Here is a 22,929-nt window from a genome sequence, read left to right as displayed (position 1 = left end):
CGTACATTTTTTTATACAAAACACAAAATTTACACTTTGAATTTTGCCATTTTCTTTGTGAATATATCTTCCAAGTATCATATCGTGCTCAAAATAAAACAAAACATGGAAAAGGATAAATTTTCAGATTTTTAAGATAATTTTACAATATAATTCTATGTTGTATCTTACATGACACTTTCTCGTTATTTATATATATTTTATTTATAAAACCTTTTCCAAGCTTTATGCCATTGAGTATCATTAAAGAAAGAAGACTAGAAAACACTTTGTGGAGTTTCTGTCTCTGAAAATCTAATTTGTTTTTTTACCTTCTCCAAAAAATACATGATAGAAAAATGTAATCTAAATCAATAGAAAGATCTATAACACCATCATTTCCAAGACGTAATTATAGAGTGTTAAATAAAGTGTCCGACACTCTTACAGGCATCAACATGAACAGTGTGCGGGGGTCAGAGGTCAACGACTGGTCATGGGGAACTCCAGTTGCGGCTCTGCGGGTTGAGTTTACTTATGAATGTGTGTTAATGTTTGGAGGATGTTGTAATGTTGTGGTTTTTAGAGCGGCTCACACTCTACACCACCCTTCACTGATCACACATAATGAAGATGAACTTTAATCTGTCCCCCTCACAGTCCTGACTCAATATAATGATTTATATTCTAATTTCTATTTTTTCCAACTTACTTTAACTATGTCACAATCCATTTCCATGTTTCCTGAGGCAGCTACCGTCTGTATGTCTATGTCTGTATTTAAAAACAAACAAACACACAAACTGGCCACCTTAATAACTTTAATATAAGAAAAATATGAACATGATCAATAAATAATATTGACTTACCTTACATGTGAAGCAACAGAAAAGAATCTCAGCTGATTATTCAAATAGCAACATAAAACAATTATACAGTAAATTTACCCAACAAAACCAGCAGGACAGTTTTAATCATGTGTTTCTTCATGTGACGAAGAAACTGTTACAGGAAACATATAATTGACTTATAATAGAAGTCATTAAGTTTATTTCAAGCCTAACATCATTAATGACAGATAAGAGATTAATTTTATGTTAATGCTTACAATCCCTCAAGAGATGAAAAGATGAAAATAATCACTGCAGTTCAAATGTGTTTCCCATAAAAATGACCCACCCGCCAGTCAAAGAAATATATTTATGGGATGACCAGAAACCTCTGTGACACAAAATAATGTGATAGATCTGATTTTTCTCTATTTTTTCGAATGAAACAGAGACGGAAAAATCCTTCTCTCATGTCCACATTAAGGTCATGACCTCACACGAGTAGACGCCACTTTATTTTGAGGCATAAGAAGCTCAAAAGGTTGGAAAGGACGGGTCTAAAACATTACATCTGTCTTCGACCTGTTGGAAGTATAAACAGTTTTGACATCATCAGTGGCTCCTTATCGCCTTAGCTCCTTATCATCGACTCCTCTCGACACTTTCTGATGGCAGAGACAACAACTCAAAAGCCTGAAGCTCTGTTTACATTGTACATTAACGTGAGGGTTTTAGAGGCACAGATGTTTTCCACTTTTTAGGCTTTTCACTGCAGATCAACAGCAGTTTGAGGTGATAAAATTGATCTGTTTTTGAGAACTGAAAGCCAAAATGACCTGCTGCAGGTTCATTTTAAGTTAATAAATGTAATTCCCTAGTCTCAGATTGTTGCTCTGACATTTCACCACATCTTTATGATTCTTTTAATGTGCCATGAACATGGTACAATCTGTAGTGTGTTTTCTGGAAGAGCTGGGATCTACAGGGTTTTCCTACGTGCTTGTGAACGCAGCAGTAAAATGTCTTTGCGGAAAGCTGGATTTAATGTATGTGGGATCACTTTGTTGTGTCTCTCCTGGATTCACAGTCTCGGCTCAGTTCACAGGAGAAAGCCTTTTGTCTTTGAAGACTCAGCAGGAAAAGGAACAATCCAGAGCTTCACTTCAGCTCCTACTGCTTCAGGATCCGGTTGGAGAGCCAGTCCAGACCCTCGACCAGACCTGTACCACTGACGGCACAGGACGACTGGACATACCACTGCACAGACACACAGAGGGGCAAAACCATTCAAAACCATAAAAAAAAATCATATGGTCTCTTAAACTCTGTAGTTAAACTTAAACTGTAGTTTAGTTTGTTCTAAACCCTGCTGCTGCGTCTCTCTACCACCAGAGGTCGCTGTAGGCGAGGCTCTACAGCACATAACAAGTTCTGATCAATCATCACTGTGCTGTCGTTGTGTCACTGTGTGTGTTTACGACTTCAGTTGAAGAGAACAAGTTGCACAAGTTACTTTCAGCGTATTTAAGATGACAACACATGAGAAGAAAACAGGTGGATCTGTCACTCACCGGCTGTGAGATCGCTGATAGGCCCAGGGCCGTGGTGACATCAATGACGGACATGGCTCTGGGCAAATCCTGCTTGTTAGCGAAAACCAGAATGGCCACGCCTCTCAGCTCGTCCTCCTCCAACTGCAACGCACAAACATAAACGTGGTGAGGAAACAGGAAAGTTTGGAGCATAAGGTTGAAACGAGTCAGCAATGTCCTCCTCTAATATGATTTAATTTAATTTGGTGGGGTGTCTGGAAGGAGAAAATGAAGCTGAACTGACTCTGGATGATTTTAATGACTCTCACAATAAGTTTCTATCTTTTGTACTGCAAGACTAAAGCTGATGTTGTGTGTGTGTGTGTGTGTGTGTGTGTGTGTGTGTGTGTGTGTGTGTGTGTGTGTATTAGTTGATGAATAAAGGAGTGTGGAAACACTTCAGAGAAAAGCCTGTTACCATCCTGTGCAGCTCGTCTCCAGCCTCTTTAATCCTCTCGGGGTCGTTGCTGTCGACCACAAAGATCAAACCCTGAAGAAGACAGAGACAGACACACATCACTACACATGTCCTGTTTCTCGCCTAACTATGTAACAGCAGAGTAGAAGTGTTACCTGTGTGTTAGTGTAGTAATGTCTCCACAGAGGCCTGATGACAGTCTGGCCACCAACATCCCAAACTGTGAAACTGATGTTATTATACTCCACTGTCTCCACATTAAAACCTGCACACACACACACACACACACACACACACACACACACACACACACACACAGTTTATTTTATGAATTATGAATTTGTGTTATTTATATATTACATATGTGCTTTAATATAAACACATCAAACAGACTGACCAATGGTTGGGATGGTGGTGACGACCTCGGCCAGCTTCAGTCTGTACAGCAGTGTGGTTTTACCTGCTCCATCCAGACCCACTGCAGTAACACACACACACACACACTCACACACACACACACACACAACAGACAACAGACAACGGTGATATATAGAGCCATCTATAGCCCATCACAGCTTCTCAGAACCTGAGGTGACGTCTTAAAGTGTCTTTTTTTCTTTGGTAAAATATCAAAAGTCAAAGTAAGAGTAATAGACTATCAATAAATAATCAATCAATAAATTGTTTTAGTACCATTAATACTACTGTCATGTTGCTACAGATAACTTTATTTACACAACAAAAGATAAAACACAAATAAACAAAGAAAAGACTATTCATACTGTTATCACAGTAGTGCTTCAACTATTACTACTTTTAACAACACTAATGATAAAATGTTACCATAATAAAGTTATTAATTTCCACTGGTTAACCAGGGTTTCTAAAGTATTCACTAACTTAGATTAAGATTTAAGACATTTTTAATACCACATAGAAATGTAATTTAACACCTCTTTCATGATCACACTGAAGGTATAAGGCCTAGAATTATTCACCAGGTTCATGATTTTATGGAAATTTATATTGTATTTTTCCAGCTGTAAATAAAAATAATCCCTAGTAATATAATTAATTAATTAATCAATAAACACGACCTCTATATGAAGCCAAATGAATGGATTAACCAGTTTCCATACCGTTTTTGCTAAACTCACAGACAAAAAATCTTTCATGACCAGTTTTAGACTTTACATTTAATTTCTGAAACACTTCATTAAATAAAAATTAAGACTTTTTAATATCTTTAAAAAACGCAGATAGGCTGTTAACAACGTTACTGCTGAAATCAGATCTCACCCATTAAAATCCGGACAGGTGTCTTCGAGGTGAACCTGGAGAAGATTCGTGAGATGATGACGCCCATGATGGTTCAGGTAGAAAGTTTCTCCTCCGCACTAAAGAGCTCGCTGTGTGTTTGTGTGTCGGTGTGTGTGTGTGAGTGTGAGTGTCTGGGGTTTTATAGAGCGGTAGTGTGTGTGTGTTATGTGTGCGTGTGTTATCCATGGTGTCACACCAGCCGCTGTCAGCTCGGTACACGGTGGCAACAAACGCGCAACCGGTGTCAACACCGCACACTTGAATTCACTACATCCGCTCACAGAGACTTCAAAATAAGGGCTCGCAGTTTGTTTGTTTTTTAAAAAAAAATGTAAATTCACTTTATTAACGTGAGCACAATTTAAGGATAAGACTGACAATATTCTTTATTTTTCTTAATGTTGTCAAAACTGTTATAAATACAGAAAACCAATCAGTGGTGGAATGTAACAGAGTAGTAGTAGTAGTACTTACAGTTCTATGCAATAATTTGGACCTATAAAATATGTCAGATATATTTGCAGAAAGAAAAATGTTTATGTCTGTTTGCTACATGGATCGTATTTACTTCTTTTCACTTTACAAAAATCAACCAAAACTTGAATTTTCCCAGGGGTGTCTAAATGTTGCATACAACTGAGTACAATTTTGAGGTACTTGTACTTTACTTGAGTACTTTGATTGGAAGCTGCTTTTTGGCCGACGTCTTACGCCAATGAAAACGTTGTATATGTAACATGTAAAGCTGATTTGTTCACTATTGTCAGGCATCATTGTTGTTGTTATGTTATGTTGTTATGTTGACATCTTGCAATAAGTTGAGGAACTGAATGAAAAACAATACAATATTTTTGACATGATTTAAAGATAGGTGTGAGCATCACTGTGGCTCTGTCAAACAGAGAAGTACTATCGGCAGGTTTTTATACATTTATTTTCTTGTTACATGATTACATGACAATGTCAAATATACGGTTTTGTATGTATATATAAAATATATATTTATATATATTATTATTATATTATATTATATATTATATATATATATAATATATATATTCTTTTTTTAAAGCAAAATATCTGTGAGATATCAGAGTAAAAAAGTCATGATATAAATCCAGTTTCAGGAAAATTATAGCAGCAAAAACATGTTCCATTAAACAAACCATGTCCTCACCAAAGTTCCTAGTTATTTTCCACTAGTGCTTTGCATCACGTTGCATCTCAGAGGACAACTGGCTGGGTTACGGAAACATAGCACCGGGCTTTACTGGTGAGTGAGTCCAACATGGAAGCGTGAAACCCGGTTTAATAAGGTCCTCCTGCAGGTGGGGGACGAGCTGGGTGAAGAAGGTGGACCCAGCTTTAGACGGTAGGTGGCGCCAGAGGCTTGCACTCCAGTAAATGAAGCGTAAAAGCCAAACAGGCTGCGTGAGCTTCACTGTAATGACGTTAGCCTCCGGGATGTTTTTTTTCCGCCGTTAATGAGTTTGGACACCGGGGACTGACATCCATGAACCTCTCCCGTCTCTGAAGCACATCCACCGTGAACTCCGCGAAGTCAGCTCACTGTCCACCCGGTGATCCTGAAGGTATGTGGTTACTGTGACAGCTCGGTGTCTGTAACTGGAGACACTGCGTAACGTCAAACCGTGATGTTAGCTAGTTAGCTCGCGTTAGCATGCACGGCTACTTTAACGGCGGTTAGAGTCGAACTAACGCTGGTGTTTTCCACCAGTGTCCGGGACAGAGAGCTGCCGTAAAAGAAGAGAGGGGAAGGGGGTGTTTAATGACACAAAGCAGTATGAAGTTTTTTTTTCATTCAAAGCTGATTTAAGATGAGTGTAGCAGACTTAGCCAGCTAGCGTGTTGTCAGGCTAAGGTCAAGAAGCTGGCCAGTCTGACAGCTAACGCTAACTAACATGGTACCTAAGAGTCTATAAACGTGTTATGTGGCAGCTAGTCACATCACCCCCGCTATCAGTTCACGGCAACACTGCCTAACTGGTTAACGCCAGAACCTGGGCTTGGTTTTGTTTCAATATTAAGCGGTGGATCCCCAAAAGTTTCATTAGCTTGAAGCTAGCTCGGTGTAAATATAATTAAGGTCAGATTGATTGCCTGGTGTAATGTACTGTGGCATGTTATCATTAGTAATTAGCTTGTGGTCACTGCATGGCATGGTGACAGTAGACGTTTGATTGGTTTGACCAGGTTTAACAAGGTAGCTTCAGCTACACTGGGTGTGATGATAACCACGCTGCTACTCGTGTTTATTTGTTGTCAAACTACTGACGCAGGACTGCCTTATCATGCTGCTTCACATTGACCATAATATTAGTTAAAGCCACTGCCATCTATTAGTGAGGCACCTCTGTGGTTTTACAGATTGATATCTGTCACAGTGGGGGTGACTGGTGGCTTCACTGAGGTTGTGATGGTGTTTTGGCCTGTATGCAATGCTAAATATCCTGCTGACACCAGTTAGCTGGGTTCACTTGTGCTTGATGATAGCTGTATGACAGTATTTTCAACATTTTATGAGAAAGAAAAAAGTTCACTTCCCCGTGTGTGCCTGGTTTCTCTCATCATCAGTTTATGTCAAGGGCATGTGTCCAGCTCTCCATACTCAAAAGTTTGGGAGTGTAATCACGAGAAATTTCAATAGAATATAGTTTGCTTCATGACAGTAATCAGTATGGTAGCTGCAGAATTATTACATGATAATTAAGCCCTAGAGTTGGCCTCTTGTGTATTGTGATAACATCAGTTTTTACATTCCTCAAAATGCAATGAAACAGCATATGTCCCTACTAAATTTGTTCGACATGGATCAAAATTAAAAAATATTTATTATCTTGTGTATTTGGCTCTATCAGTATTACTTTTTATCATGTTTTATATTTTGTTAACATACACAGTGATAAGATTTACATTTAATTTAGTTTTATGAGCAAGGAGAGAGACGGAGATTTTGCTACTTGCTTGGAAGATATAATTGCAACTTAAAAAGTAATCCTTTTTATTTTTGCCTTTTTGAGGTTTTTGAATTTACCTTCAGAACAGTGTTAGATACACGGATGTGCAACTCTATAACTCTGTAACACATATATAATAACAATACATTAAAGGCACAAACTGAGGCAAGGAAAAAAAGTATTTCCAATGTTTGGGGTCTGTTGTGAGTGTGTCAAACGAGGATTTAACTGGAGGTGGTTATCCCATGTCAGTGACAACAACTCTGCTGTTTGTGTGCGAAAGCCTGGTTTCTACTACTACTAAAAATCAAAACCATTGTGTGACATGTTTTCAGACATAAATGATTCCAATTTGACAGTTTTGACATCAGATGTCGGCAGTGCTTTTAGTGTACCTGCATTTTTTTCTTTTGTGGAAAGTTACTGACGCCATCATAACCATGTGCCAGAGCTGTCAAGAGATGGCGGGGTTGGTGCTGGTCACGGCGCGATTTCACTTCTTGTCTCCTGATGCTGAATTCATTACCTGTGCCTGACCAATAAATCGGCAGGCTGATGTTATCAGCCAACATCAACCTTTCACAGATGTGTCAGTATCTCAGTATTCACCCATGCAAGTTAGACGGCAAAGTTAGTAGCAAATGTTAGTCGATTAATCAATAAGTCGATCATCAGAAAAATAATCAGATATTATTTGCATAATTTATTAATTGTTTATGTCATTTTTCAATCAAAAGTAGTCCCAGCTTAACATGTTAGGATTTTCTGCATTTCTCTGTTTTATATGATTTAAACATATCTTTGGGTAATTGATTAATCAATAAGAAAAATAATTGTTGGTTGCAGCTCTAACACATTTACTTGTTTTCACTTTTCTTTTTCCATTCTCCACCTCACAGTGTGGAACTGACACACTCTTTTTAGGCCTGTCAAAATTTTAGTTATGCTTCACTTGGAAGATTTATACAGAGGCATTGTTTCAGTGTTATAATGACAGTGTAAAGTATTTAAAGAAGGTAGTAGTATTGGTGCCGATACAGCATCAGAGGTAAATTTTGTTCTATTCAGGGGACGTACCTCGACCATTCTTATCCCTTTGTCATCTTAACGTGGAGATTAAAAATGGCCTCCTCCAAACTCGCCAACTTTTTGTCCTCTGTTGCTGCGTTCTCTTTTGCGGAATGTAAACAAACCTCAGCCGGACTCAGTGTCTGTCGCTACGAAACCAGCGTATACTGTCGCCAAACTATAAATAAAAAATGATGGGGCAAACTTCTGTCGGCTCGCTGAAGTATAATTTAGCCGTTAGTCTATAATTTGATAATTTGGCCTTTTCCAGGCAACCAACCAACATCTGCAGTGCTTCTGCTTCTGCTCCATCCATTCTGTCTAAAGCAAGGACCTCGGAAAGTCTTGCATATAGCCTTTGGTATGAATGGGTCAGTGTAGATTATTTAACCCTGGACCAGTCCCATGAAGAAGGATTTGTAAGTTAGCTGGCTACTTTTGGGCTTAAGTCTGGCTTTTTGGTCCCACAAATATGGTTATTCCTACAGGATCCCAACATAGTCCGAAAGAAGACATTCGCACACTCATAGTTGGGACTTTATGAAAACTAATGCTCAATGCTGGTCATAAAAAATGGCTTCTAAGAAATAGTGGTTAGTCACCAGAAGCAGTGATTAGTACAACTTACTGTTAAAAAAATAAAAATAAAATGAGCAGAAATTGCTTTATGAATTTTCAGTGTAGCCTCTTCATATTCAGACAGTGCAGCCCTGAGGTGACCCGATGAATAGAAAGTCTTTATAGAAGAAATCAGATGACAGTATCACATAAATAAAAAAAAGTATTCCCACCATGAAGCAATGACAGGAAATAATCATCTTGTAGCTAAAAAAGGAATAATATGTGCATGTTGAAAACGAGCCCCTAATAATATATTCACAAACAGAGTCACACAGAGCTTTCTGCTGTTTCTCCACATCAGCAGCAGAAATTCAGTTTCTTGAAGTTTCCTTCCACAGATGCCTGTTGCCATGTCTGTACACTCAGTGGCTACTTTATTCGGTAGACCTGTAAAATCTAATGCAGTCCAACTATATGTCCTAACTATATGTTTATTATTGAGGCTGTAGTTTGCTGTGGTGCAGTAGTATTGAACTGAACTACATTGTATTGAGTAGAGCTCAACTATTTTGATAATCAAGAATTAATTTCAGTTGTTTTTCAGAGTCAAAATGCCAAACACTTCCTGGTTACAGCTTCTCAAATGTGCAGATTTACTGTTTTTCTTTGTCTTATATCATTTTAAACTCAATAACTTTGCGTTTTGGACAAAACTAGACGTTTGAAGACCTCACCTGGGCATTTTTCATTATTTTTGAATAATTTTTGAACAAAAGAACTGATGGATTAATTGAGAATATAGTCTTCCTAACTTGATTTAAGTATATGTGCCCCATTGACGTGCAAGTCCTATCAGCTGACTGATATGTTGTGAGTTCTGGTTGCTATGGTAACTCCAGAGTCTTAGGTGTGTGGTGAGAAAGGAACCCAGATGGTAGACATGTGTGATCTTGGTAGTTGTTTTGACTGATCTGAGTTGTTGTGTCACCCAGACAATTGTTGATAGGACGAATTGTTCTCGTGTCTGTGTGTGTGTCTGCATGTGTGTGTGCGTGTGTGTGCGTGTGTGTGTGTGTGTGTGTTGCTCAGCAGCTGTTCAGCTCTGTCAGGGGACATTGGCAGCAGCTGTGTGAGTGTTTTTGTGTTTTCCCCAGTCGTAGTTTGTGATTTTTGAGACTGACAGATGTGTTTGGGGTTTGCGTCCCACAGGGCCGCATGACACAGAGACAGAGCTGGATCTCTCTTCCTCCACTACCTCCTTCGTTCCTTCCCTGTCTCCTTGTGTCTATCACTAACACATACTCACTACCTTTTCTTCATTGCCATTTCATTTCCCCCTCTGGTCTGTTCCTTAGTTGTCTCGTTTTTAGAGCTGCAAGTATTAATAAATACTTCTGTTGATCGACAGAAAATGAATCGATAATCAACCAAAAATCTCCCAAATTTGATGTTTGTAGCTTCCCCAATGTGAAGATTTGATGCTTATATCAATATTATATTATAATAAACTGAAAGTATTTGAGTTTTGGACTGTTGGTTTAGCAAAAAAAAGATATTTGAAGACACCAGTTTCATTTTCATTTTCCTTTTCCAGCCTCCTCTTAATTACCTCCTCCTTTCCTTCATCGTCTCCTTTCTTTTCCTATTCCGCCCGAAAAAGTAGAAACATAACTGGCACTGGTATTGATCGCATAATTAATTATTAATTATCTATCACATGTAAACGTGGCTCTGTCTTTCCCTCTACATCACCTGTGCCCTGCTTGAACCTTGTGTTTTTCTAGATGTTTGTGTGATTCCCATGATTACAGCGTGTGTCAGCAGTAGCAACCTCCAGCCCTTATTTAGCACCATTCAACATGGTTATGCTTCACTAATGCAACCACTTAGCAATAACATACACACAAGCTGCTGAGTTAAGACATCATGATGAGGGTGAGGGTGAGGATGATGATGAGGATGATGATGATGATGATGACGTCTTGGCCTTCCCCCCTGAGATTTGAGAGATTTGTCATGTCAGCTGAAGAAATCTGTTGATTTCATATTAAGATGATGTAAAGTTATGAGTATAGCTACATGCATCTCATCTGCTTGTCATCATTTTGTTGTTGTCATTTTTCTGGTTTTGGCCTCACCACTCTTAATCCTGCCTACAAAGCTCTGATTGGTTGGAATGCATATATATATATACATACATATATATTCCACACACACAAACTGTTGGTCACCACCCAGACTTCCAGGTGTGAGGCCTGTGTGTTCCAGTTCAGCTCTTGTTGATGTGTTAATGTGTCTGTGGCTGCATGTTGAGTAAATGTGCACATGTATGTGGATGATGTGGTTGACCTCTGATAGATTATAATCTGATTACCTCAGATGATTTTAATGCAGGTGTCTTTGTTCTGTGTCAGCACATCAAGTCCACTCTCACCTGTGAACATCCAGTGTTTTTCTCTGTCAAACCATTTTTCATTTTTGGGTCCGGTTCTCAGACTTCATGAGAAGTTTGAAAACATCACTTCAGGCTTTGTGGAATTTCTTAGTAGTTTGAATATTTTATGGACAAGTAATTGATTAATTGAGAAATTATAGGCAGATTAATCTAATGAAAACATCTTTGTTGTGATTATTTGTTTTTATTCTGCAAGATGTGTTTTTTAAGACTTTTTGGCATTTTGTCTTTCCTGGATAGTTTGAGCAGTGTGACAGGAAACACACAATATGGAGGAAGAGTTCAGACATGTACCAAATGTCTTGGGTTGGACTCAAACCAGAGATGTCTTAGTTATGTGTTTTGTGTCTCAAGACAGTTTAGGCTTGTCTTCTGTTTTCTCTCCTGGTGTTTGTCACTTTTGAACAGTGACCCAAATGATTCCTCACTTTGATTCTGTTTGATGTACAGATTTCAACAAGACTGAGTGTACCTCTGCTCAGGATCACTTGCAATAACCCATTACTGAAGCGGTTTTGTTGCTCTACCTTCAGCTTTAAAATAGTCCAGAGGTGTTATATTGGATTCATGTCAGGGGACATACTTGGTCAGGTCATCGTTTTCACTTTCTTTTCCTCTTTACAAACACCTGTGTGATTTTTGCAGTGTGTCTGGGATCATTTACATGTTGGGAAATTTCTCTCCTGCCAAGCTCTTTGAGACTGAGAGTCGTCTTGTCATTCAGTATTTGGGTGTGCAAACTTAAATTCATAGTGCCATCTATAAATATCATGTACTCCTGCAGCTACATGTCAGCACACGTCCGCCTCTGTGTTTCACTGCTGACACTGTGCTGACACTGTGGCGGTCCTGGCCAGGTCCACAGCAAACATGCTGGACCCCAAACAATTTTATTTTGGTTGCATCTGACCAAAGAATGTGCTGTGCACACTCATCAAGCCTCTTTTCAAAGTTTAATTTTGCAGGTCTATGAGTAATGGTTTTCCTCTTGGATGCCATCCATAGAAGTTGACTTCACGCAGTGTCCTTCACACAGTCTGGTCAGACAGTTTCCACTGATAATCATGTGCCAGGTCAGAAGCACTTACCTGTCTGTTTTTCAATGCAAGGTTACGCAAATAGCGAATTGTGCGTGTCGTCGTCCACTGCGCCTTCTGTTGTTAATAGTATGGAGCTACACATTTTAGTGACATTGCACAGGGGTGTACTCAGTTTTGCTGTATACTGTACATTCAAACAGCAATAAGCGCCTGCAACAGTAATACCCCAAGCTGTAGAGCAGATCATATAAGAAGTTAAAGTGAGAAAAATAACTTTCTGAAAACATAAACGGTCGGTTTGGATGAATCATCTTAAATTACACATTTGGTTTTTTTTATTTATTTTTAATTTTTCTGACAGAGGCAGAAACGGCAGGGGGAGAGAGAGAGAGAGAGGATGACAGCAAATGTATTATTTAAGGTGCAGTTTTAGTTTCATGAATTCCTTAAAACAGTCAATGTTGCTTCAACACCAAGGGAAGCACAGAGTTGTGACGTAAAATCGTTTAACCCATGGAAAGATATTTAAGGCTGCAGCCAATGTTTCATTATCGATTAATCTGCAAATGATTTTTTTCATTTAATCGATCAATCATTCGGTTTATGCAATTCTGTAAAATAATGACAAGGTTTCCCAGAGACCCAGGGTGATGTCCTCAAATGACATTTGTATCGTCTGACCAAAAGATGTTCACTTTACTCTCATGTATGAGAAAGAAAAGCATCAAATCCTGAAATCTGAGAAGCTAGAAACAGCTTGTTTGGCATTTTAGCTTGAAAAATGTCCAAAATTATTATTGATTATGAAAATAGTTATAGATTAATTTTCTGTTGATTATCTCATTGATTGATGGTCTAATTGTTGCAGCTCTAACAGTGTTTACAAAGACTAAGTGGATCAGGTAGGGATGCTAATGCACGGCTATCTGTTTTAGACCCATCCTGTGTGTTGAAGACAATGAAGTGCACAACTTATGGAAGGAATAAATATGACATCCTCTTCTTCAGTTGAATAATGTTGCTACCTAAACAAGAAATCTACTACAAAGTGCATTTCAGAAACCACCTTGAAACTATTCTTCCAGGCTCATGATGTCCCCTAGAAATGAGAAATGTGCTGCAAAGCCTCAGTGAAGCCTTAAAATTCAACACAGATGCAAGTCGCTGCTGAACTACGCACTTCAACTCTTAGATATTCCTGGAAGTCCTTAATTGGCTCTCTCTGACTTGAAGGACAGAAGGATTCCCTCGCACACACACACACAGTCAGTCAGTCAGAAATAGCATCTTAATCAGTCTGTCGGTGTCATGGAGCCGTAGTGAGCCCACAGCTTTGTCCCAGTGATGGCTGATGATGTAAGATATGCTCACACAGATCCTCTAAGCTGATTGGCTGGCTGCTCAGGTCATTCACCACACCTGGCAGAACGCGGGGGCCCGATTAGAGATTGGGTTGTTTGTCTGTTTGTTTTGACCGTGGACTTGTTCCTGCACTGCGTCCTCACGCAGACTTTCACCTGATAGACAGGCGGCGGGATACTCAGCCATGATGCGAAGCAGAAATGATGTGAAGGGAGGCTCTGACCTGAGGTCATCAGCTGTCTTTGCACAGCAGGAGGTGGCATCTGGGGAGAGTGTCCGTTCTTTTCATAACATCTTTCTATCTCACTGATCTATTCGACATCATATCGACACTCAGTAATAAACTGAAGGAGAGCACAGAGGGAGGGACGAGAGGCTGAGATACTACGTGAGGTGAAAGGCACAGGTGCATGCTGGTGCTCTGGAAACAACAGGAAGTTAGTTATTGTTGTTTGGTCCGCTGAATTTCTCACTTGTCAACATGGTCAGCAGTTGTAGCAGCAGCAGAGCCTGTGATACACAGCTCGTACAGACAATTGAGGATTACTTAAAAATCCTTTGAGCATGAGCATAAAAAAATCACACTCCCTGCAGTGTGATTTACACTCTGAGGATATTATTATCCCAGATGTCCATCGTGATTAAAAGCCCATAAATCTGCTTTTTAAGAACCATAAAAAAGAACTGAGAATCATCACGTTTTTACCTTTTTCCTCAGTATCAAAGTTAATGCAGCGATATTTGTCTGTACATCCATGGGTACATCGCAAGCAGGAGCTGCTCATAGCTAATTTGTCATATTTGTAATTGTTCCAGTTGGCCAGAATATGAACAAATATTATAAATATATAAACCAACAGCAAGCAATGGTTGATTGTAAATTAGTTCATTTTTGTTGTTTAAAGGGGAGATCAGGTCTCGTCTAAGGGAACAAAGCCCCTGCCCTTCGCTCCCCATGGCAGTCATGGTGTGAAATTATGAATTATGATTATATATTTTGACACTAATAGTAGTATTTCAGGACAGTTGAATATTGTCATATTACCTTCTAAATTTTTGAGGCATATTCTTAATCCACATTATTAAGGGTTGTTCTCTGTAAATGATGAAATCACTGATCATAAATGAACATAACAGTGTATCAATATATCATCAATACTGACGTATTTGGTCAGAAATACTGCAGAATGATATTTTCAGTATTGCCCAGTCCTGGGAGAAGGGAGGGTTGAGAGGGGGGAGGAGATAAAAAAGAAGGGGAAGAGGGAGGTGAGGGGATTTTGGGAGAGGGATGAAGGAAAAGGGGGGGGGGCAAGTTGTCCTTGACTTTGCCCTCCACCAGCCTATTCCCAGCCCTCTGTATCGCACTGCATACAGGACGCTGCCTGTTGGAAACACACACCTGTTGTCTGTGTGCCAGGAGACAGTGGAGACGCATATAGATCCACTAACGGAGACCAGACCTCCGTACAGAGGGGTTACCAAACGCCTGCTGTTCACTGAATACCCCAATACTCACCTCTGACCACATGTGTCTGAACCAGCTATTATTTATTCATCATTGGTCAGTCAGTCTGTATTTTTCTTTGCTAATCAGTTAACACTCTGGGTGATATGACAATATATAGGTAGATGATTAAATGTGTCTCTTACAGGTCTCCCTTTCCAATATTTTACAACTGCTCTGTCTGTGTTCACAATAAAACGTAGGTGTTCGAAACGCATACAGATCACTGAGTCAGTGCAACAGGAGTAAACAGTCACAGTCATAGTTTTGCCTTGTAGGAGATGTAGGATTTACTGTTGTACTCTAGACTTTTTCTCTAAATATGTCATTATTCAACATGTAGCATAACTAATAAATCAATAAGCGTTTTCAAAGGTCATTCTTCCTCGATATTATCTCAAATAGTGATTTCTGCATAAATTGTTTTTTGTTTTTTTTCTCATACAGACATTTCTGATGAGAATGATTTACTGTTTGACAACAGTATTTGATACAGCACAACAAGCATTATAATCTGTTGGCCCATCCTGAATGTGTGAATATCCAGCTGGACCACAGACACACATTGTGTGTGTGTGTGTGTGTGTGTGTGTGTGTGTGTGTGTGTGTGTGTGTGTGTGTGTGTGTGTGTGTGTGTGTGTGTGTGTGTGTGTTTGGGTGTGTGTTTGGGTGTGTGGTGTGTATGTCTGTCTGGATGTGTGTGTGTTGGGTGCAGTGGAATGTTAGAGGTCATGGATCATCAGGGTCATTTCACTAGAAAAGAGCAGATGTGGCCTGATGTTTACTGTTTACTGCTAACTTTAGAATTCATTGCTCATGGGAAACACTGTTCTTGCTGTGTGTGGGTGTGTATGTGTGTGTGTGTGTGCGTGTGTGTGCGCGCTCTCTGGGGTTCATGGTTGGTCACGCTCGGATCGTGACTTGAGACCAGACTGCTGGATGTTGGATTTCCATCGTGGTCAGATATATGCACCGTGCTGTGAGCAGTCGTGATTGGAGCCTGTGTGAGGAACAGTGTAGTTAGAGGTATGTCTTGATGTCATGTTGGAGGTCTGAGGTTTTCAGCGTGCGTCTGATGCGTGAAGCTCCTCACGTAAGCAGCTCACTTGTAGGTTTTCTGTCCTTTCATCTCTCCCTTGAAATGTTTACTTGTCAGGCAGACAGCAAATGCCAAAAACTGTCCAAATGAAAAAGGGAACTGAAATTCTTACGAACAAGCAGTCAGCTGCTGACGTCAGTGATAAAGTCAGACTAAAAGCCTGGCAGTGGTACACTGGTGCAGTTCCTAAATATTTTAATCTGATACTTGACGCTGAGCAGTAGGGGACAATGTTTTTGACACTGTTCATGTCCAACATTTTGATCATGGTGGTAAAAACAAGAAAAACAAGTTCCTGCTGGTAAAAACAAGGTCTTGTTTGTGTTCTGTGACAAAACTGCACATGATTCATCCGCTGTCTTTTGGACTGTAGCATTCAATATGCTGTATTTACATGGTGTAATTACCTCTCTATATAGTGGTTTTTGTTGTTACTTGCAGAGTCCAGGAGCGGCGCGGTTACACCGTGGTTAGCACTGTCGCCTCACAGCAAGAGCATTCTGGGTTTCGAACCTGCCGTGCAGTTTGCATGTTCTCCTCGTGCCCGCATGGGTTTCTTCCCATAATCCAAAGACATGCAGGTTTAGGTTAACTGGTGACTCTAAATCGCCCGTTTGTCTCTATATGTCAGCACTGTGACAGACTGACAACCTTTTGGCTCCAGCCTCCCTGCGACCCTAAAAGGATAAGCGGTATGGATAATGAATGAATAAATGCATGGCAGAGTCCATGTTTCCCTTGCATCTATTATTCTTTCTTCTTTATTCTATCTTCATTTCTCAATTAATTGTTTCATCTGTAAAATGTTCAAAATGCCCCTCCCAGTTTCCCAGAGTCCAAAGTGTCTTCAAATGGCTTGTTTTGTGCGACCAGCAGTGCTAACCCCAGAGACGTTTCATTTACTATAAATGACAAATCAAAGCGCTGAGTTCTCAGCTGGCTCCAGCTTCTCACATGAAGAAAGACTGAAACCACTGTTATTAAAATAGTTGCTGATTGAATTTGTAACGGTTGACTGAAACGATTAATTGAATATTCATCTCAGCTGTGATTCACACGCAGGAAATGAAGCGTGCGCCCACTGGATGTGATGCTGAAGACAGAAACTGGTGAATGTGCTCATTTCATGTAATTGAGAGCACAACATTGGATCATTTATGAGTTAAATGTTTCCTGTCCAACACTGCTGTCTGTTTTCTTCAGTCTGACAGATATACCAGTTTTTCTTCTTCTAACAAAGCACTGAAATTTTGACTGACTGAACTTTTAACAATTGTAATTTTAAGGACCACACATAATTGTTTGCACATAAGTGTAGCTGTGAAAGATGAGGGAGCTTGCTGTCTTGTGTAAGATGGAGAAGTTTTATTTTTGAATGTTTCAGTGTGTCTGAGCTGCTGTGGTCGGAGGCTGTTTGGTCTTAATTCTCAGCTCACATCATGATATCATTAGGAAGCATGGTGCCTCACTACAGTCTTGACATTGACCAGATGATGCCCTCAGAAACACACGTTCACACAAGAGTACGCTGTGACATCATTAGTGGGCCTGCTTCTCTCCTCCAATCATCTTCTTGTTTGTTCCCTCATTTCTTCCAGTCTCCCTCTCCTCTCTCATGTTGTCTTGTCATCAGGCAGGCGGTGATGAGTCATTTTGGAGCAGCTTTGAGGTGCATGATGGGATAGGAGGATTGGTTGGGAGGTGGTACAGGGGGGAAATATAGCCAAAAGTATATGGACATGTGAATGTTACACCATACAAGGAATCTGCTGCTGTAACAGCCTCAGCTCCTCTGGTTTTAGATGTTCCACCAGATTTTGGAAGCTGGCTTCAGGGATTTGCCTCTTTATATAAAGTCCATGGGATTTGTTCCCATTCAGCCACAAGAGCATCGGTGAGATCCAACACTGATGTTGGGTGATAAGTCCTGGCTCACAGTCGCTGTTCCAGTTCATCCCAAAGGTGTAGGATGAGGTTGAGGTCAAGGCTCTGTGCAGGTCATTGAATTTCTTCCAGGACAAACGGAGCAAACGGTTTCTTTATTGACCTGATTTTGGCCACAGAGGTATTAAAACAGGAAAAGGCCTTCGCCAAACTGTTGACACAAACTTGAAAGAACACTATTGTCTAGTGTTTATTTAAGTATCATTGTTTGCTACAGCAGGACTGACTGGGGAGGCCAAAATTACACTGAAATAGGATGACAAGGATGTCCACTTACTTTTGGCCCTGAACTGAATAAATAAACAGAATTTATTGTTGTCTCTTTGTTACATCGCTGTTCATTAAAAACAGGAGAAGTAGAGAGGCTTTTAGGAGCTGTGAAAACAACATTTTCATGCAGATCATCTTCAATTTACATCATAAAAATGTTTCTCATGCTACTTTCTTATGGCAGCATTGATATAACACAAAAAAAACACAATTATAAAATGGGCACGACATTAAACCAGATCATGTAATTATTTCCAGGAACCTTGGGCTGATTAATTGGGAAGGTTTTAAAGACTCAACGATCATCTCTTGCGTGCGTGGAACCTCAAATAAAAAATTTACATGTTCCCCAAAATAAATTCACATGGTTTTAGAAATGAGCTCCATCACATTTGTGCCTTCAGCTGTTTGATGTGGTAATTGAAAGAAAAATCTGGTGTTGTTCTTTATTGTTATCGTCTCCAGTGTCATTTTTTTCAAATGCTAATCACTTCTAATTGTGATTTTATTTTAGATGTTACTCAGCAACAGATGAGCTTTGATTTAATTCTGTATTTGTTAAAATGTGTCTCTGGGTGCTTATTGGAAAATAAATCCTGAATCACAATGTGTCCTCTCACACTCCCGATGACGTTTTAAATTTGAAAACAGCCGAGTTTGGCTGGAGAGAAAATAATTCCACGATCGAACAGAACCCGTCGTGTCAGATATGAACAGGGTCCAGGTGGACATCTTGCTGCTGCCTCGCCCTCCTCACTGAGCTACAGTCAAAATATGTTTGTCTGTATTTAAGTATGCTCTCTCTGTGTGTGTGTGTGTGTGTGTGTGTGTGTGTGTGTGTGTGTGTGTGTGTGTGTGTGTGTGTGTGTGTGTGTGTGTGTGTGTGTGTGTGTGTGTGTGAGTGAGACAGCCTGTTGGGTGCCAACGTGCTGAAACATTTGATGTCAACTGTTTGTGGCGACGAGCCCAGAAATGTGTGTGTGTGTGATTTTCTATAAGTAGACACGAAGCCGCCTGGTTCAGAATCACTTTCTATAAAACTGTTGTTCAGTGCTGAAGAATAACACGATATAACATCATGTACTACAGATGTTTCCTCCCCCAAAATTTGTCTTGCAGATGTTACCCTCAGGCTACGTCACTCCGACCCTAACCACAATGTCCAAAAAGCTTTTTCAGGCAAAGCTACACTGATCAATAGTTTCATATTCAGAATGGATCAAATGACTATGTGTAAAGTGAAATGAGTCACTTATCAAAATATACATTAAACAATTTGTTGTTTCCTCTCTCTGCAGGAAGTGGTGACCCCGCCCAACTGACACCCTGCTAGTCCTGGCCACCGCCCCAATTCTGCCCCCACCCCACCCCCTGTCCTGACTGGCTCTCGGTGCTGCCGGCGGTGGATTAGAGCACTCTGATTGGAGGCTTTGCGAGGTGGTTTTTCGGTCTGGCGCCGCCTCCCCCCGGGGCCGGCGTGCGCTCCCAGCAGCCCGTGGTGCCCTGTGCCCCCCCCTCCCCGTCACTGCACACCAGAGCCCATGCCCAGGGTAAGAGCGGGACCAATGTGATGTATCACAGTGGTTGTCCCACAGATCTCAGTCTGTAGAGTCTGTCAGCTGGAGGTCAAAGAATTATATTTGCTTTTAAAATGATTGATTGAACTTGGGCTCACTTTGAAACCATGGCAACCACAGAAACCACACTGAGGAAAACATGCCAGAGCGAATTTTACTGGTTTTACCAGTTTTCAGCAAACAGATCAATAAACAGTGTTTTGGAGCAACATGGCAACAGGTTCAAGGTTTCAGCATCTGGTCGGTGCCAATAAACAACATTAATGATAACAGTTAGCTAAACCTGCTGTACAAATTGTGCCAAGTTGTTAACCAGACTCTGTATTTTAACCTACAACAATGTTATGAGATGAAAAAGGTTGATAGCAGCCACCTGTAGCATATGGCACAGGCTGGTCAGACAGTCAGGTCAGCTGGTGGGGGTCGCTGCAGAGTTGCCCCCTGCTGCTTCCTGTTCACAACACACGCCGCAGACAGCAGGTTCAGTCATAACCATTCGCTGGCCGTTCCTTAAATGTCTCCTCCTGCTGGTCTTCACCTCAACATCTCCTAACAATGGCTGAAATACATCCATGGCACTGAGACTTTACCTGGTCCGCTGAGTACCATCAGCTGACATCAAATATTGATCAGATTTGTTATCTTGTTTTCTTATGTTTTGATCACATAGTTCCTGATATGAATCCTACATTTGCCAGTTTTAGAGTGTGTCTTATGTGGCTGCTTCTGTGTTTAGACTAGAGCTGCGATGATCAATAGATCCAGGAAATGATTTAGCACGCAGTAATGCCAAATATTCTGTGGTTCCAGCTTCTCCAGTGTGCCGCGGATCTGCTGTTTTTCTTTGTTTGACATCATTTTTGGGTTTTTCAGACAATATATTTAACATCAGCTTGGACTCTGGGAAAATGTACTGGACATTTTTCAATATTTTCTGACATTTTATAAAAGTTTTTATAGAAAAAACAAATCAAATTTAAAAAATCTATAATCTATCTATGATTTATAAATAATAATTAGTTGCAGCCCTACTTTAAATATCATTATCATTTGAACACTTGTTATATAAAATCAAAATAAGGGTTTTATAGAAAACTTTTTCAGATTTCTCAAAAACATTTAGAATTTTGAAAATAGTATGATTTTGGTTTTGATTAATAGATATAGTTTGTTATCCCAAAAGGAAACTGATTCATCATATCATTACAGAAACCGGAGCATGGTATTGGCACTAGCACCAAAACGTTTTGAACAACATCCAGCCACAGTATGAGCTGCTGCCTGAGCAGAGCCATGAAACAGAGGTCAGAGCCGCTCTCTGTGTCACCTCTGTGTTAAATCCCTCCTCTCCTCTGCAGGAGGAGGCGCAGTGCGTTCGCCAGGAGCCATGTGCCTCCCTCACACCAACAACATGGACAACAAGCTACAGGGGGCGGGGCAGGGGGGAGGGGCTTCACTACGTCAACGAGGAGGAGGTGTTCCACTGGAGCCCTTCGTACACCAGGTGAGAGGGAGAAGTGTGTGTTATAGAAACACCGTAATGAAGAGAGAGATCCGTGATGATGTCACATCTCCACTGAAACACAACCAAACTTAACACTTTACTTTAATCCTCCTCATTTAGCTTTTATAGGCAGAATGTAAACAGTTAATATGTTTTTAACACATATAATACAGAGTAAGCAGATATAAGTGTTTGTGTATGTATTTGTCAACAACTATATTGTGTGTAATTGTGTGTGTGTGTGTTCGTTCACAGGTGGGGGGTCACACCAGTATGATGCGTTACGATGACCACACAGTGTGTAAGCCTCTGATCAGCAGAGAGCAGCGCTTCTACGAGTCTCTGCCTCCAGAGATGAAGGAGTTCACTCCGGAGTATAAAGGTCAGTCATTACTCACTGTTGTTTAGTATCATTGGAGCCATGGATGCTTGCTTTATCAACCCCTCCCAAACCTTTTCGTCTCCTTTACTCTCTCAGCCCAATCACCAGATGGGCTTGTCGGTATTGTCCGTCTTTAGTCTTGTTCTTATTTTTCTCTTTGTTCAGTTGGTTTGGTCAAGTTTGCGTTCGTACGTTTGTTCCCACTTTTTAACTATTTTTCACGCACTCTGAATCACAGCACGTGTTGTTAAAGCGGCTCTTATCAATATCTTGTAAGAACAATGTGTCGGTGACGATGTGAAAACACTGTGAGAGGTCGCTCGTGGTGATGAACATACACCTGTATCTGCAGCTTCCTTCTGCTCTACAGAGCTTTATAGTGAATTTCAGCTCATTGATTAACTGTCCAGTCTGTAAATGTACTGCTTTGGTTCACTTTCACTGCTCTCATAGCATCAGTTTTGGCTGCAGCAGGCAGTTGTTGTCAGAGCAAAAGCTCTAAAAGAAAAAAAAACCCAAAAAAACCCACTGTCCGCTACCTGCTCAGCAGCAAGCAGCTAACAGACACAGCTAGAGTCCAGCTTGTGAACATAGTGGAACATTTAGCAGCTAAATAGACAGGAGTTTCCCTCGGGGGTTGGTGGAGACCAAAAGAGCTAAAAGAGTGAAAATCAGACATTTATGAGGTGGACATAAACACATCTCAGAACGAATAATAATGTTGCTCCCTAACTGCTGGATGTGTAAATAGGCAACTGTTTGCTCACAAGTTCATCCCTTTCACTGTTATCTTCACACACAACAAAAAAATCTGTTATTGCAGGTTTAAGTTGTAAGTGATTCTGAGGCGACTCTGTGTCAATAGATAAACTAGACTTACTCGTAGCCTGAACTTGTTGCCACTCTACATGGTGAACTCACATTCTCACAACAAGACAGTGTCAACAACTGTCTCATTGTGGCAGATTCACCACAGCCACAACACAAGATTACAAATGAGCTCAGTGTGGATAAATCCATGTCCTATCTGACACCACATCCAC

General features: G+C 40.3%; 2 protein-coding genes across 2 annotated transcripts in view; one reads left to right on the top strand and one right to left on the bottom strand.

Moving 5' to 3' along the window:
• Positions 1-843: 843 nt before the first annotated feature.
• On the bottom strand, positions 844-4,323 carry arf4 (ADP ribosylation factor 4). The gene is made up of 6 exons (XM_022741967.1): positions 4,119-4,323; positions 3,217-3,297; positions 2,975-3,084; positions 2,820-2,891; positions 2,381-2,503; positions 844-2,066 (listed from the first exon to the last, which is right to left on the bottom strand). Exons 1-6 carry the CDS (start codon positions 4,183-4,185, stop codon positions 1,980-1,982), a joined length of 540 nt encoding a protein of 179 aa, XP_022597688.1. The 5' UTR covers positions 4,186-4,323; the 3' UTR covers positions 844-1,979.
• Positions 4,324-5,620: 1,297 nt separating this feature from the next.
• ip6k1 (inositol hexakisphosphate kinase 1) overlaps positions 5,621-22,929 on the top strand; it is a 30,002-nt gene continuing 12,693 nt past the window's right edge. The window contains exons 1-4 of the mRNA XM_022742062.1: positions 5,621-5,731; positions 19,722-19,973; positions 21,359-21,504; positions 21,760-21,886. Of these exons, the coding sequence (XP_022597783.1) occupies positions 21,388-21,504; positions 21,760-21,886 (244 nt within the window). The 5' untranslated portion in view covers positions 5,621-5,731; positions 19,722-19,973; positions 21,359-21,387. The remainder of the gene's footprint in view (positions 5,732-19,721; positions 19,974-21,358; positions 21,505-21,759; positions 21,887-22,929) is intronic.

The sequence above is a fragment of the Seriola dumerili genome, unplaced genomic scaffold (genome assembly GCF_002260705.1).
Source record: "Seriola dumerili isolate Sdu_G_001 unplaced genomic scaffold, Sdu_1.0 BDQW01000066.1, whole genome shotgun sequence".
NCBI classification, from domain to species: domain Eukaryota; kingdom Metazoa; phylum Chordata; class Actinopteri; order Carangiformes; family Carangidae; genus Seriola; species Seriola dumerili.
The sequence above is the reverse complement of the archived record's forward strand: the minus strand, read 5'-3'. Positions and strand labels throughout refer to the sequence as shown.